The 16,468-nt window shown below is 36.6% G+C and overlaps 1 protein-coding gene across 2 annotated transcripts in view; it reads left to right on the top strand.

Annotated features, from left to right (window-relative positions):
* Positions 1-16,468, top strand: part of TMTC2 (transmembrane O-mannosyltransferase targeting cadherins 2) — a 233,267-nt gene that overhangs the window by 203,954 nt on the left and 12,845 nt on the right. The window contains exons 10-12 of one of the 2 annotated variants that reach the window (XM_063308987.1): positions 2,754-2,868; positions 4,289-4,352; positions 14,806-15,091. In XM_063308987.1, the coding sequence (XP_063165057.1) occupies positions 2,754-2,868; positions 4,289-4,352; positions 14,806-14,856 (230 nt within the window). In that variant the 3' untranslated portion in view covers positions 14,857-15,091. Of the gene's footprint in view, positions 1-2,753; positions 2,869-4,288; positions 4,353-14,805; positions 15,092-16,468 lie in introns of those variants that run through there. The other variant, XM_063308986.1, reaches the window with a different exon arrangement.

Below are 16,468 nucleotides of genomic sequence, written 5' to 3'. Positions count from 1 at the left end.
GGGATACCAAGTCATCTTGTCTGCCTCCTGAAGAATCTGTATAACGACCAAGTAGCAACAGTAAGAAAGACCACGGAACAACGGACTGGATTAAGATTGGGAAAGGAGTATGGCAGGGCTGTATACTCTCACCCTACCTATTCAACTTGTATGCAGAACACATCATGCGACAAGCTGGCCTTGAGGAATCCAAGGGTGGAGTTAAAGTCGTTGGAAGAAACATTAACAATCTCAGATATGCAGATGATACCACTTTGATGGCTGAAAGTGAAGAGGAACTGAGGAGCCTTATGATGAAGGTGAAAGAAGAAAGTGCAAAAGCTGGCTTGCAGCTAAACCTGAAAAAAAACCAAGATTATGGCAACCAGCTTGATTGATAACTGGCAAATAGAGGGAGAAAATGTAGAAGCAGTGAAAGACTTTGTATTCCTAGGTGCGAAGATTACTGCAGATGCTGACTGCAGTCAGGAAATCAGAATACACTTAATCCTTGGGAGAAGAGCAATGACAAATCTCGATAAAATAGTTAAGAGCAGAGACATCACACTGACAACAAAGGCCCGCATAGTTAAAGCAATGGTGTTCGCTGTAGTAACATATGGCTGCGAGAGCTGGACCATAAGGAAGGCTGAGCGAAGGAAGATCGATGCTTTTGAACTGTGGTGTTGGAGGAAAATTCTGAGAGTGCCTTGGACTGCAAGAAAATCAAACCAGTCCATCCTCCAGGAAATAAAGCCAGACTGCTCACTTGACGGAATGATATTCAAGGCAAAACTGAAATACTTTGGCCACATAATGAGAAGACAGGACACCCTGGAGAAGATGCTGATGCTAGGGAGAGTGGAAGGCAAAAGGAAGAGGGGCCAACCAAGTGCAAGATGGATGGATGATATTCTAGAGGTGACAGACTCATCCCTGGGGGAGCTGGGGGTGTTGACGACCGACAGGAAGCTCTGGCATGGGCTGGTCCATGAAGTCACGAAGAGTCGGAAGCGACTAAACGAATAAACAACAACAACAGACAATTCCTCTGGTGGCAAATACCAACAATACATCATTTTACAAAAATTGTCCTTAAGGCTAGAACATAATGTAAATTTCGGTCCTTTCAACCACATGTTTTCCCATTGATCCATTTGTATATTTTTAGCCAAATTTTTTAGTCCATTTTATCATACATTCTTTCACTTGTTCTTCTTCTGTCTTGTATTTCAACAAAAGTTTATACATCTTAGCAATAACATGTTCATGATTTGTACATAATTCTATTTCAAACTCAGTCTTGCATTGTTCAAAACCATAAAATCTTTTATCCACTTTAAACCTTTCTGGTAATTGTACATAAGAAAACCATTGACAAGTATATCCTTCTGTTGTCAAATCTTCTCTTGATTTTATTTTATAATCCCCTTGAAAAAATTCTAGTACATCACAATAAGTTAACCATTTAAGTTTACTTATCATTTGTCATCTATAAAATACTTCTTGTGGCTCCTGATAAAGGGTTCTTTCAGAATAGAAAGCTTGAAACCTATTGATGTAACATAATAAAAAGAAATGTGGGAATATTATAAATAGTATATTAAAGCTCATAAAATATATTATCATGGAAAAATAGAAGTATTTTCTCTCATAAAAATTTCTGGTTTCCATGTTTCTGCTGCTGATTTTATCTGATGCTACAGCTTGATAACTGTTCTGAAACATCTAGTAGTAATGCTTATGTTCAGCAATGTGCCTCGATTATGCTTATATGTAATATAGGGTAAGATCAAGAAATCAGAAGCATTTCAAAACTCCTATTTACCTGTCAGGTTTTGATTCTTTTTAGTATAATACAATAGACAAGCAACAACAAAAATGTTCTGCCAAATAACACTATATTGTGGAGTCCTTGGTGCTCTCTGAGCCTTGTTGTTTTCTTGCAGACATTTCACTGCCAGACTAGGCAACATCTTTATATTAACAACCATTGAGACTTGAAGTTAATTTCCTTTGAATAAGGCATTTTCCTAATAATTGCAAAACATGCAATATTTCTGTGTTACAATAAAATTGATTATTTTCATTAAATTACTGTAATTATGCACTCACTTGATATAATTTACAGTTGATCATGAAGTCTGTTGTTCTCTAGCTGAACCTGCAGAGTTTTTCTTGGTTAATGTTTTTAATTTTCTTCTTAGTTCAGTTTGGTTAACATAGCATGCAGTTAATAATTCACAGTACAAATTGTTCTCTTATTGTAAGTATAACTGGATCAGAATGATCCTAGAGTGCTGAAAGTATTTTGGCATATTTCATAATGCTTTGAAAAGAAACACTAGAAATGAATTAAAATTAATCACTAATTAATTGCTGCCCTCTAACTTGTCAACAAGTATGATGTTTTGTTCAGTTGTTCTAAAACTTACATTTAACTTACAATCATCTGAAAATCAAAGAATTGTACTGCATTTTCCCCTCTGTTAATAGAAGATTCTTTGCTTCAGCAGAGGCTTCCATGAATAGAATTCAGAATAAGGTTATCTTTTTTACCCCAAATTCTCTCTTCTTTTTGCAATATCCCATGCTGTTCCTCTCTGAAGCATATTTAATAATTGGAAAAGGGGAAGGAAGAATCAGCAAAAAAAGGTTTTTTTTTTTTCTATTTCTGGAAGCTATGATTGGATCATAGAGTGATATTATATAGATGTAGTCCGGTCAGCGTTGAAGTGTGATGCATGCTGTAATTGTGAATATCTGTTTTTCAGGCCAGTTTCTGTTAGAAGAATCTCGGTTGATGGAAGCAGCAGAGATGGCCAAGAAAGCAGCTGAGTTGGATAAGACAGAGTTTGATGTTGTGTTCAATGCGGCTCATATGCTTAGGTCTTTATTTCATTGTCTTCAGTATCACCATCATTATTTTACTGCATAAAATTACATGTTTATTGTGCATACAGCTTTGCCGAAACAAGAACAAAAAATGGAAGATCACATCACATTTCTCAGGCTTCATGCTTTTATGCATTAATACGTCCTGCTTTTTAAATTACTGCTAGATCTGATTAATTCAATGAAGACAACTCACATTGGAATCCTGTGCTAATTTTGCCATTATTTCTTTTGCCATTTTTATTGATTCCACACAGAGTCTAACACTTACATAGCACAAAGAGTGATTAGTATTACATTCCATTCACTTTATATGTAAAATCAGTGTTCTTTTTTCCTGATAAATGAATATAGCAAATGAAGAAAACAAATATGGGAGAGATTTGAGGCCAAGCCTCAATTTTACAACAAAAGATAGGCGGCCTCATTTTTGGGTGGTGCAGTGGTTTGGGTGCTGGGCTAGGTCTTCCCTTAGGCACAGAAGCCAGGTGGGTGACCTTGGACCAGTTGCTCCCACTGAGCCTAATCGGCATCAGGCTCTGCAAAAAGCCCCTCATTGCATCATGCACTGATAGCTTCACTGTGTGAATTAGGTGAGTGCAGTGCAAAGGAAGTGAACCCTGCAACCAAGCAGAATGGATGTTAGCAGCAGCAGCAAGAGGTGGCTTGCTGTATGTATGTATGTATGTATGTATGTATGTATGTGGGTGATCATATCATCTCTGAATTGCTTATTCAACCAAATCACTTGAGCTTTCCTGCTTGCTTTTTTTATTTTTTTAATGTGTAAAAGCTAGAGGTAACCCAAAATAGATACTTTTTGAACTTTTCAAGATCATCAACAAACATTCTTTCCTCTGGCACATTTTTTGTGCTTTGCCTATTTAAAATGAACTCAGTGATTTCTGCATTGACTTGATTTGCCCTCAGTTGCCACAGAGACATAGGCGAGCCTGTTCCACTCTATAGAATTATGGTGTCATCCAATTCAAGGGGCAAGTAAATGATACTGCTCCTAAAGCAAGCACAACCACTGGAACCACTTCTCTCCCTTTGTTTCATGCTACTGGTTGCAGCACTTAGATTTTAGATATACAGTATTAAATCACAGTAGTTTGCTATCTTTGAAATTGGAAACTGCATTTTCATGTAACTTTAATAACATGACATAAAATTGTTTACAAGTTAATTTCTAATGGTACATCTAGACTAAAATGTTTTGATTATATGAACATTGACTTTGTAATTATATCAATATTATTATTTAAAAACCAGTATGTGAAAGTTAATGAACCATTCACATCATAATTAGATGTATTTTAACTATTAATAATGTCAGTGATTCCATTATTTTTCATTTTCCATCACCAAGTTGAATTCCACTGAACTTGCCCTTTTTTTCTTCTGTCAATAGACAAGCTAGTCTCAATGAAGCAGCTGAAAAGTATTACAAAATGGCCGCTGAGCTAAGACCTAATGTAAGTACTTACTTAAAAGGGTTACATTACAGAGTCCTTGAGAGTTATAACAGTGAGAAAACCTAACATACTCTGAAGAAGAATTATTTTAATAGTGTTTTGGTCTTTAAGCATGTGTGCAAGGTTCTTTGAAAGGTAATCTATAGCAATACTCTAATAAACCTTAACAATTGTCAACCAATTATTGTAAACAATTGTATTGATAAAATGATTATGTCTCTTTTTTTTTCTTTCATTTGTACATTTTAAATTCAGGTTCTTGACTCACATTTTGAAGTGTCACCCAGGCTAACTTTTTTAATCCAGCAAGTAATGGTGAAGACTGTCTCATTATCAGTTGTTCCTTTCTAGAATGATATGACGGAGGGTGGGAGACAGGACCCCATTCTCATTCTGATCATAAATGTAAAAGAGTATGATAAATACATTTTGACTCTCCTCCACATTAAGCAAGTATACTTCCTCTGTGGGTTTTCTTTCCTCATCGTCATTGCCATGGCCTGCACACTGCAAATTTACTCTGGAGGATTTCCTGAAAATTTTGGAAGTGTGCAGGAGGAGAGACATTAGGAGTCAATTCTGCATGTAGAACTCTCCCAGTGATCAAATTCATAGAAGGTAAGAAAGAAACAATGCACTGCTGTCTTCAATTTTAAAAATGGAAAGGCTGAAAGATACTCAGCTTTTTAATATAATTACTTCTTCTGTATTCTCTGCCTAGATGTTATACATTCAATAACAGAGTGGGAAAAGGGAATTATAGAATGTCTACATTCTATATATGTAGGCCATTACTATAGACCAGTGTGTAGAATTATTATTTTTTTATTTTTGTATCTAGTTATTGTTTTTTTTTTCATTCTGTTTACATAGTAAAAACAGTAAAAATTATAATAGACAAGGATTATAGAATCATCATAAGGTTATAATAGACCTCGAAGGGACTTTGGAGGTCTTCTAGTCTAATTCCTTCCCTGGGCAGGAATCCCCAGACCATCCCAGACAAATGGCTGATTAAGCAGCCATAACTTCAAGAGACAGACTGTCCATTGCTTAACAGCTCTCATAGTCAGAAAATTCCTCCTTATTTCAAGCTTGGATCTCTTTCCATAGAGCTTCAACCCACTGAGATTTTCTTAACCTTGGGTGCTGTGGAGAATAAATACACATCTTCTTCCTTTGACAGTTCTTCAAGTATTGGAAAACTATTGTCATGTTTCTCCTAAGCCTTCTCTTCTTGAGGCTAAATGTACCTAGTTTTTTTTTTTAACTGTTCTTTGTAGGATTTAGCCTCCAAACTGTCCTGTTTAGACTATGAGACAGCCAGGCAGATTTACTAATAAAATTCTTTATGGAAATAACTATTTACAATAGCAAAGGTTCTTGCAATAGATTAGGCTGTATAAATCAATCAAGTCCACCCAGGTGGCAAGGGACACTCAGGCAATACTGCAGGGTCAGACTGTGGCAAGACAGGAAGGCAGAACTTGGCCAATCTTCTGATTGAAGTTGCAAGACTGGAAGGAGCTAGAGTGCATGGCAAAGGTGAGGCTGAACACTCAGATTTGCACCCTGGCATGCAGGCTGGATCAGGCTGGTACGCAGAGGCTAGACAAGGCTGGGCTGAAGTATCTAGGCAAGGCTTGGTTCTGGAGGCAAGACTGGACTTGGCTGGAACATCTAGGCAAAACTTGGATCTGGAGACAAGACTGGACTGGGCTGGAATGTTTTGTCAAGGCTCAGATCTGGAGACAAGGGTGGACTGGACTGGCGTGTCTAGGCAATGCTCAGATCTGGAGACAAAGCTGGACTGGACTGGAGCATCTAGGCAAGGCTCAGCTTGGAAGGCAAAGCTGGACTGAACTGGAGCATCTAGGCAAGGCTCAGATCTGGAGAGAAGGCTGGACTGGATTGGAGCATCTAGGCAAGGCTCAGATCTGGAGACAAGACTGGGCTGGACTGGAGCGTCTAAGCAAGGCTTGAATCTGGAGAGAAGGCTGGACTGGACTGAAGCATCTAGGCAAGGCTGAGGTCTGAAGGCACACCCAGATCATGCTGAAACAACGTGGCAACGCTTCAAGCTGGATGTGAGGCTGTGCTCAGCAGGGAAGGCAAGGAGAGACTCAACTGGAGTGACTGGTGCAGGAAGCAGGTCTGCAATGGCAGAAGGTGCTGGTGCTGGTTCCATGCTGGCTACAGGCAAGGCTTCCGATGCTGGTAAGGACTCTTCCACAGGTGTTGTGAGTTCAAAGGATCGGTTGTCTCCTGCAGCTTGCTCTTGGCATGCCTGCCTTCTTATTTGCTTCTTTTCGCACCGTTTTCCTTTACCAGCCAATTGGGCTTCTTTCTCTTTTGTGTGCTTCTCTGCTCTCCTCTCTTGAGCACTGATTGGATGTTTCAAATCTCCCTCCGGGGTTTGTCCAATCAGTGTCTGCAATTTCTCCCACTCTGCTGAGTAACTTCTCAGTTTTGATTCTTCAAGACCTTCCTGTAAAGTTTCGTTTTCCCCTTCTGACTCCGAGTAAGTTTAGTTTCCGGAGTTAGAAGCAGGCTCAAACCTCACACAACCGTCTTCATCTTTGTTACTCTTCTCCCCGCTTTTTCCAGTTTATCAGCATCTTTCTTGTATTGTAGCAACCAAGACTGGATGCAGTATTCCAGGTGTGGTCTGACCCAGGCAATGTAGAGCGGAACTATATTGCATTGGGTTTTTTGGCAGCAGGCACCAAGCAGTAGGGTTTCGTTCAGAAACAAACTAATGAATGAATGAATTACATAGTGAATAAAACTTTAAACACTAAATAAACACAACACCTAGTTGTTCAGCAAATAGTAAGGTCCTCAATTCCACCAAATTCTCTCATTTCCCCCCCACTTTTATATTGTATTCTCAATGTGAAACTGTAAGCTAAAGGACGTTTAGGCTAAGGGATGTCCAGTTAATACTTTTTTTTTTTTGCAAGCTACTTTAAAAAAATGCAGAGAGATTAAAAGTTGTTGTAGTTAACTTTGACTGTAGCAAATATTTTTTTTAGTTATTACAATTCCCTTCCCTTAGTAATAAGAATCATTTTATATTTTATAATTTTAGATACATAATGAGTTATAAATATATACTTAGAAATGTAAAGTTTGGGTGAACTGAATATACAGTTGTGACTCAGTATAGCTACCTGTGAAGGAAATAGCTCTGCTTAGAGATACGCTTAATTCCTGGTCATAGGCCTCTCCAGTTGTTAAGGGAGTTTAGTTATCACAATTGATAGCATCTCTGAATGTATTCATGTCCAATATAGTATTTTATTAATATGTGGTGGTGTATGATCAGCAGCCAAGATATTAGATACTTTAAATATGCAAATGAGACTAGATTTATACTGTAAAAGTTCAAATAGTTTCATTCTAGTTACCTTTTTACAAAACAAGAAAGTATGCTTTCAAATGAAATCCTGTGTTGCAAGGAACAGTATTTCTGTAAAGATGGAACATTCAGGAATTGTGTTTAATGTCTGAACATTTTTTTTTTTAAAAAGCTATTATCTCAGAAGAAGGCTGCTGAAATTAATCACATATATGTTCTTAAAAAGTATAAACACTTTGAAGTATAACCTCTGAAGTGTCTAATAAAAGCAGAGCAGATCATAGATTTTTCAGTCCCAAATCATTGTGCATGTTGTGACCTACAAAACACAATCCTACTAGTTTCATATCAGGTCTGTCAAACCTGTGAAAGTTTTAAGCCGTATATCTTCATCAGCTTGTCAGATACAGCTGTTTCTACTCTACCCATTCAAAAAGATTTGATTAACTATTACATGTACATTAGCATAATAATGCATGTGTGCAAACACCCGGAATAAAAGGTCTGGGTATGCCTTTAGGCAAAACAAGTGCAGTTCCATGGCATAATTTTATGAGGGATGGAAAGTATGTATAGCTTGTGGGTTCTGTGTATGTAAATGGTTTCTATATCTCAAACCCATAATATTTTGTTCAGAAGTCTACCAAATAAAGCAAACTGCTTGTACAAGCAAAATTTCTCTGCCATACATGGTATTTAACCCAACAAGAAAACTTCACTTGCATCCCAACTTTCTGGAACATATTACCAAGAAACTACATTATTTTAATAACTATTTAATTAGAAACATATTCTGGTCCTTATAATAACAATCATATGTTGTTTTCATAAATTATAGCATCATGTATTTTGTTACCAACCTAAGTAATTAAAAGTCTGATATGCTTCTTTCTAAATAGGTGTACTTTATTCTTTACTACAATATATGATGATGCAGTGAAATAACATTGACCATGTAAAATTGGCTTAAACAATTTGGCTTCAGTTTGCACAAGGGTTAAAATGTCAGTTTAAGAGCAGGAAAATCAAGGTTCAAATCCCAGCCCAGTAATTAAGCTCATGTATAACTAAGTCAATCATTAAGCTTGAAGGAAAAACAAGATATTTATTCTGAATCTCAGTTTGGCATGTGATTATTAATAAATAAGTTTCTCATGTCTGCATTAACTCACTTTTGTTTGTTTGTTTTAAAAAAACACATTAGACCTTTTGACTGGTACTTGGGGAAACCCAGGTTCAAGTCTACTAATAGCATGAAAGCTTATTGGTAACTTTAAGCCAATCAGTCTCTCTCTGTCCAACCTACTTCTTCCTAAAGGAAAGGAAGAATTTAAATCTAAGTTTCTTTTTAGAACTTCTGTTATTTGAGACTTTCATCAGTTCCATCCAGCTACAACTACTGTGGTCTGCCTTTCTTCTCAATTTATTATTTCTTCATATACTTGTTTTGTTACTCAGTCCTCAGTCATCCTCTCTATGACCTAGTCACTTCAATGTGCTTATTTTATACCAGCTATCAATTTTTGTATTAAATCCACATTCTTTAAATACCCATTCATTATTATTGTACCACACACACTTCTTAAATAATCCATAACCACCACATTCAACTTTTATGTTTCTCTGGCATATGCGTCTCTCACTTCCATGTAACAAATTAGGAAGAAGCCATTCTCACCTCTTTTGATAAACTTGCATTGCTCACAGCATATCATATATTATCTACTATCCTTCTATCAGCATTTGAACATGTTACATTTCTCCATCTATGTCCCATATTTAAGAAACAGTCTGCTAAAATGCACAAATTAATCTACTTGTTTTAATTTTTTGCCACTTATGTAGACTTGCAATTTTTCACTCCATTTTCCATGTCAAATACAACTACAGTTGGTCTTCGATACATTAATTTACAGATCCATACGCCTTGTTGCATCATAGACTTTGTTTAAGCTTCATAGCAAAGCATTCAGATTCTCAGCGAACAACATGGCTTTATCTGCATATACATCCATGTCCCCAACCAACACAACTCTAATGTCACTACACACATTCTTTATTTTGATCATTATCAACTCCTGTACTATTTCAGTAAGAATTTATCCAAAGATTTTTCCAGGCACATTGAAAAAGCTAATCCCCTTGTAATTTTTGCATTCAGTCAGATTTTCTTTCTATAAGGGAACATTAATGGTATTTTTCCAAATATCAGGCATAGGTGCAGTCTTTACACACACATTAAGTTGTATCACATCTCCATAAACTACACACTACATCTGTATCTTAACATTTCTCCGTTTGTACCATCTACACTGGAACCCCCTTTTTGCAACATGCTCTCAGCATTTAATATTTCCTTTCATCATCATTCCATATGTTGTCTTTCCATTCATTCTGTTGTGAGGGTAATCCTTGTTTCAAGAACTGAACCTTCTCTTTATGTGGTAATTCTATTTTCACTCTAGTTTCTTACCCTTCCTTACTTTTTTCTATATCCATTTTTCTTCAGATGCCTTTTTGCCCCCCCACAAATGGTGTGTAGCAGATTCAGATCTTTCATTACCGTGTACCTTTCACTAGTCTCTCAGTCTATGATAAATAAATTGATCATGCTTGCATCGTTCACTTGCCATGTATACACATGAGTAGACTTAACCCAGGTATTTGAAACAGACATTTTAGAAAAAACTCAGCAACAAGCACTATTCTCAATAATTCTTTACTCTCAGAATGGCCCAGTGACTTTTTCAGTACATTCTTTTCTCCTTCCTTCCCACCAATCCATCCATGACACCCAACAGAATCACTTTTCTTCTTGCTATCTGATTATAATCATTCAGTATATTTCACAATTTCCCCAAGATCTCATGTTCATCAGAGCATAACATACAGCTATCAACAGCCTATAGATTTGTACATTGATATGCACATACAACAATCTAAATGACACTGATTCATATATTTTAGCCCTTTCATTCATAATCAAACCTACTGTTTTACTTCTCTGCATGTATTTAACTCCACAAGATCAGACTACTTTCATTCGGATCAATTACATCCTTCCTCTTTCTCTTATTTTTACAGACAATCAACATTTATTTTTTTTCTGATTTTATTCAAGGCCTAACATTTACTCTGCTTACATTCCAAACTGTACTCTTCCATATGCCAGATGGGTCCAAAATATTGAGCATCAAGGCTTTGATGAATTGAGGTTTTCACATAATTTATATGGTAAGAAAAAGTGTAGACTACAATACTGCCTTAGTTGCATCCGTGCCACATGCAACATTCTCTGTGTGTTGCAAGGTAGTGGACAAGGAGAAGCTATTTTCCCCTTTATACAAAATACTAGAACTGGAGGTCACCCAGTGGAATTGAATCCTGGAAGATTCAGGACAGACAAAAGGAAATATTTTTATACAACATTTATAATGTATAATTAAACTTTGGAAATCACTACCACAAGATGTGGTGCTGGCTCCAAAGCAGGCTTCAAAAATGGGTTGGACCAATTCATGGAAGTAGTGAGGATCAATGGCTTTAGCCTTGATGGCAGTGTGATCACCTCTGGAGGCTTTCTGTTGAAAGACTAGTGGGCTTCTTTGTGCAGTTGGTTGGCCATTGTGAGGACAGACTGCTGGATTAGATGAGCTAGGGGTCCCATCCAGCAGGCACTTCTTATGTACTTAAGTTCTTATTGTAAAGACACATTACTAGTCAGTTTTGTAAATTCTAATCAGTGTGCCATAAGTGCAACCAGAGGCCATTTTATATCAAGTATGCTGATGCTATTCTATGCAAGCTAAGTTCTCTAATCTGAAGACTACTTTACAATCTGACATACTGTTGTTTGCATCCCACCATCTAGATAATATAGACAGTACAGAGAAAAATCAAAACATGTATCATAAATAGCAGAAGATTGCTTTGGGGTTAACTGTGTTCCAGTTCACAGTTTAGTTTGACTGGTGAGATCATGTCAATTTAGTTCTGTGAAACTCCCAAGTTTCTCTAAATTATTAATAAGAAAACTTAATTGCTAATAGCTGTGTTTATAATGGGTATATGGAACCAGCAATCTGCCACTTAATGGATATTGTTGAATACCAAAATTGAAGACAATTACTGAGTTCTGTCATCTCCTGTGTGTTGCCTGGAAGCATGTGACTTCACCTTGTTATGAACTATTATTTTATATGGATACATGAAAACCATATGCAATTAGGAGTCATCACCAAAAAAGAGGATTAGGAAATGCAGTGGTTTTTAAATACAGTAGCTCTGCAAGAATGGTTTTATAGGAGTTATATCCTTAATTGGAATTCAGCTTGCTATTTCTTAATGGTGAGTCTTACTTCTATAGAAACATCACAATGGATGCTAAACTGCCTGAATTATTTTATCTCCAAGAGTATCATCTGTGACTTTTGACTGTACTTCTTGATGTCAATCAAAAGTAAAGTGCATGAAATATTGAATACATAGCAATGTAGTAGCATCTGAGTTTAAACTTGGTGCTTGAACTCAATTAAAAAAGAATCCATCAAAAGTTTTATGGGAAAAAAAATTAAAAACACCATTCTCAATCGACTTTCACAAAGTAACTCCTAACATACCATTCACCATTTTTCAATGTGGTGCCTAACCTTTCTGCTTATTTATAGTATATTTTGAGGATAAACTGTAAACACATCCTTCCTGAATATGGTGTATAATTAAATTTTGGGAACCACTTTTAAGGATTAGCATGTTAAATGATGCTGAGGTGAGCTATAAAATTCATAGTGCCCAAGGATCTGGAAAATCATGTTCAAATTACATAGGCCTCAAAATATTTTGGCAATATATTACAAAGCAAAAATCTCATGAACGATACTCATCATCCACACGATACTCTTGGCCTGTTTCAGCTACCAACATTCACTGACAACTGATTGGAAAAGCAAAACTACATATTTTCAGCTGCAGAGGAGAATGAGTGTAGTAGCTAGGGACTTGATTGCCTTTGTTTTCAACTGAACTTCAAAATAAAAATTGAATTAGGAAGAAGAAAAAAAAGGAGATGATCACTTCCTATGTATTTAATAATCTTCTCTTGTAAAAAAAAAGAAAAGAAAATAACGTGTTTTTTCAGAGGGCCTTTGCTAGCCATATATACTGTGTCTCAGGTGTTACTCCCCTGCCTTATATAAATCACTGTTTTCTCACTTTATTCACAATATGGGAGGTAGTAATACTTCCTATAGCTAACAGCAATGTGAAGACCTTATGGTTACACAACCACTGACCAACCCAGCCAGCATAGAATCCTATTAGTCAGAGTTCAGCAATATGCCTACATGTTTATCATCTCTGTCGTAGTAAATTTGTTGAAACAATTACTTTTGGATAACATACCTAAAGTGCATTAATCATCTGAAAGCTCTATGTAGATGTTAAGATGCTGTTGCTGGCTGATGCAGAGTAAGAACAACTAATATTCTAACTAAATCCACTTATTTTTAAGTCCTATTTTGCAGATGTGGAAATAAGCATTTCTAGGCTGTCATCTCAGAGCGGAGATGGCTAAGCATTCAGACATATGAACTGCCACCTGTAGTCTTGAGTTACTGCCCACTTATATTCTACTTCCACAAATTAGGAAGGGTCAGCTATGTATATTTTGTTATTTTCCTACACTGGATTAAAAAAAACCTTTTCATCCCATATTTTGAGTTCTTATTTTTACCCATCCCTGTTTTTCATATGCCCTTTCATCACAATTTGGACCCAAGAAATATAAGTACATTCCTGTCATCTGATTAAATGTCCATGCTGGTTTCTCCCCAATAGTTTTTTCTCTACATGAGTAAGCAAGCTTTTTCCCCCTGTTAGACTTCACACCTGAAACAGTTAAGTTTTTGTTTGTACGTTTGGCTGCATGTTGCAATTTTTCAAAATGGGTCTCTATGCTTTGGCATTAGGCAATAGGCCAAATTTAAAATAAAATCCGCATTAAACAGAACAAGAGCACATGAAAAACAGGCCATTGTTGAAAATATAATTGGAAAGCCACATGCAAGTATATTACAAGTCTGTCTACATGGAAAAGAAATTACTTGGTAGTTCAAAAGCTGATGACCAAGAGCTCCATTGCACCTATGTGTACTGTAATTGCACACAAAATATACATCCCTTAAATAGCATTGAAATGTTCCAGTGTTGTGTTTGGAAATTATCCTGTTCAGTAGCTTTCCTGTCTTTCTCACCTTTCTGTTTGCAAGCCTAGTTCTTGGCAAGCATATGTAGTGTATCTGTTAAGGGCTATTTAAAATTGGCACAGTATTCTCCTTACGATAGTTGATTAAATGGTGCCTGTGCCAAGAAACAAAATCTAGCTTTAAGTATACATGTATGTGCATTTGCTAATTGATAATCTGATATTACACTGCTCTATTTAAATTTTGAAAGCAACATTTCCATACTTTTAACATATTCTATATACTTTGATACCATAATGTCCAGCGAAACCCTGACAAAGGAATGCAAACCACAGAATGTAAAGCATATGCACAGCAATATTGTAGTATCAGTATTCTACAGACCTAGAATCTCAGGACACAGCTGAGTGTTCCATCCGCCTTGTTGGAGAAGTTCTTTCGCAATATCAAGCATGCTTTGGCACTGGTAAATAATGAGCACACCTTCAGTCTTCTACCCTAAGTCCTTATGATTGGTTCTGCCATTTCTAATTTAGTGGCCGAACATGGCAAGCTATTCTATTTCATCTAAAGTGTGGCTTAGAAATTAAAGGAGTGAAAAACAGAGACTCATTCATTTTGGCTCAAAGCATGGTTTTGGCAGTGCAGTTGAACATCCTTCCACTTTTTAAGCAAGGAAAGAAAAGCAGCTGTTGCTTTGTACCACTTCTCATCACAAAAGTAAAAGCTCCTATTTTCATGCACTACATAAATTTCATACTCTTTGAAACTGACATAAATCACCTTCTGACTTATATTTTATTTACATTTTAAAATTCATATTCTCTTTCTCTTTCCTGATTTATTTTTTCTAACTCTTAGAATACATATTTGCATGCCTTTCTTGCAGAATGCAACTCTACAGAAATTTAGAGAAACATTCTTCCAGGAAGCTTTTTGATTTCCAGTCAAGTCTAGCCCCCGGGTGTTCCCTGGAAGTCTCCCATCCAAGTCCTAACGAGGCCCAACCAAGCTTTATTTCAGAGCCAGACAAGGTCAACAGGGTGCTGCCACCTGCTGAGACCATATATCAGAGAAAGCAGGAAAATGAATTAAAAGAACTTGGCAGAACTCAAGTCTTTAGTTTCTGTAAACGTTGCACTCACTTGAATATTAAACGTTATTTAAATAAATACCATTTTCATGTTTTGTCTTGTACTTTGTTACATTAAATCTAACAGTGCCCATTTCTCTAGCTGTGCTGAATTTTTATGTGGATAATCTCTGTGACTCCTCCTCCTGTACCTCTTCCTTTACCACCATACTTCATTTTTGCATATATTTTCCCAGTTGATAACTGATGTATCTGGCATGCTGTCAGCTTTCATTAACAATTTTTGCCAGGATTGACCCTACCATTGGGCAGAATGAGGTTGTTGCCTTAGGCAGCAGATGCCAAGGAGCAGCAGCTGTCATCCAGCATTCCTCTTGAGTTTTGAATCAGAATTAATTGAAGCAGTTTAACCTACTAGCTGCCCATCAGCTGTGGTCCTGGCCAAAAACTCTAAGAGATAGGTGTCAGTGTTATATATGCTTGCTGAATGTTGAAAGGAAGGAAGGAAGATGATAGATTTCATCATCACACACAAGTGCAAACAGTACAGCTCAATCTGCTAAAACCATACTAACAATACATACTGTATATAAAAATAGTGCTAAGATCTTTTGTTCTACACATAATGATACTTACATTCTCCTGTGACAAATAGTTACAGATGAAAGACATACAAATACTGCTTAATGGGATGTTCTTCAAGTTAGGATTGTCAAACCAGGAGTGATTAATCCTAACTGAGTCTCAATCCCTAACTGACTTGGGGATATATTGTGACTGAGTCTCAAACAATAACCTTTCCAAAATACATTCCTCAGTAGTGCCACAAAGCATATGCTGGTCAGGCATATCTGAGTTGTAGCCCTCACCATTCTGAATATGATATGACAATGTTCATGATCAATTTAAAAATAATGATATGATTAATCTTGAATATACACAGGATAAGTAATTTCTCTTTCTGAAAAAGAGAATATGGTGACTCCAAAAAGACACTGGAATAAAAATTACCTGTAGCAGAATAGAATATAGCCTAGCATACATATTTGATAAATCCAAACAGAGCTGAACGGCCAAGCTTAACTGCCAGTTAAAGATTGGAATGATACTGGAAGGAATTGTATGTCCAGGTTGGCTCCCAAGCATAAGCAGAAAATGCTTTGGATGTGAGCATCCACCACAAGAATATGTGGACATTGATCACCAGACCTGTGTACTTTAATTTTCAGCTATGTGGGCTGCCAATGAAAAGGGGTAAGGCAAATTTTTATGAATTTCTAAATCTAAATGAAAATAGTCCACAAGGAACAGAGTAAGTGAATATCAGCCAAACTACAAGGATTATTATTTGATAGCTTAATTTTTTTAGATTTATATCTTGTCTTTCCTCTTGTTCAAGGTGACATACATAGCATTCCCTCTTCCAATATTTCTTCAGAAAACAGGCTTTTCAGGTGGG

Source organism: Candoia aspera, chromosome 7, assembly GCF_035149785.1.
Source record: "Candoia aspera isolate rCanAsp1 chromosome 7, rCanAsp1.hap2, whole genome shotgun sequence".
Classification (NCBI taxonomy): domain Eukaryota; kingdom Metazoa; phylum Chordata; class Lepidosauria; order Squamata; family Boidae; genus Candoia; species Candoia aspera.
Note: the sequence above shows the minus strand (reverse complement) of the source record. Positions and strands in the feature narration are given on the sequence as shown.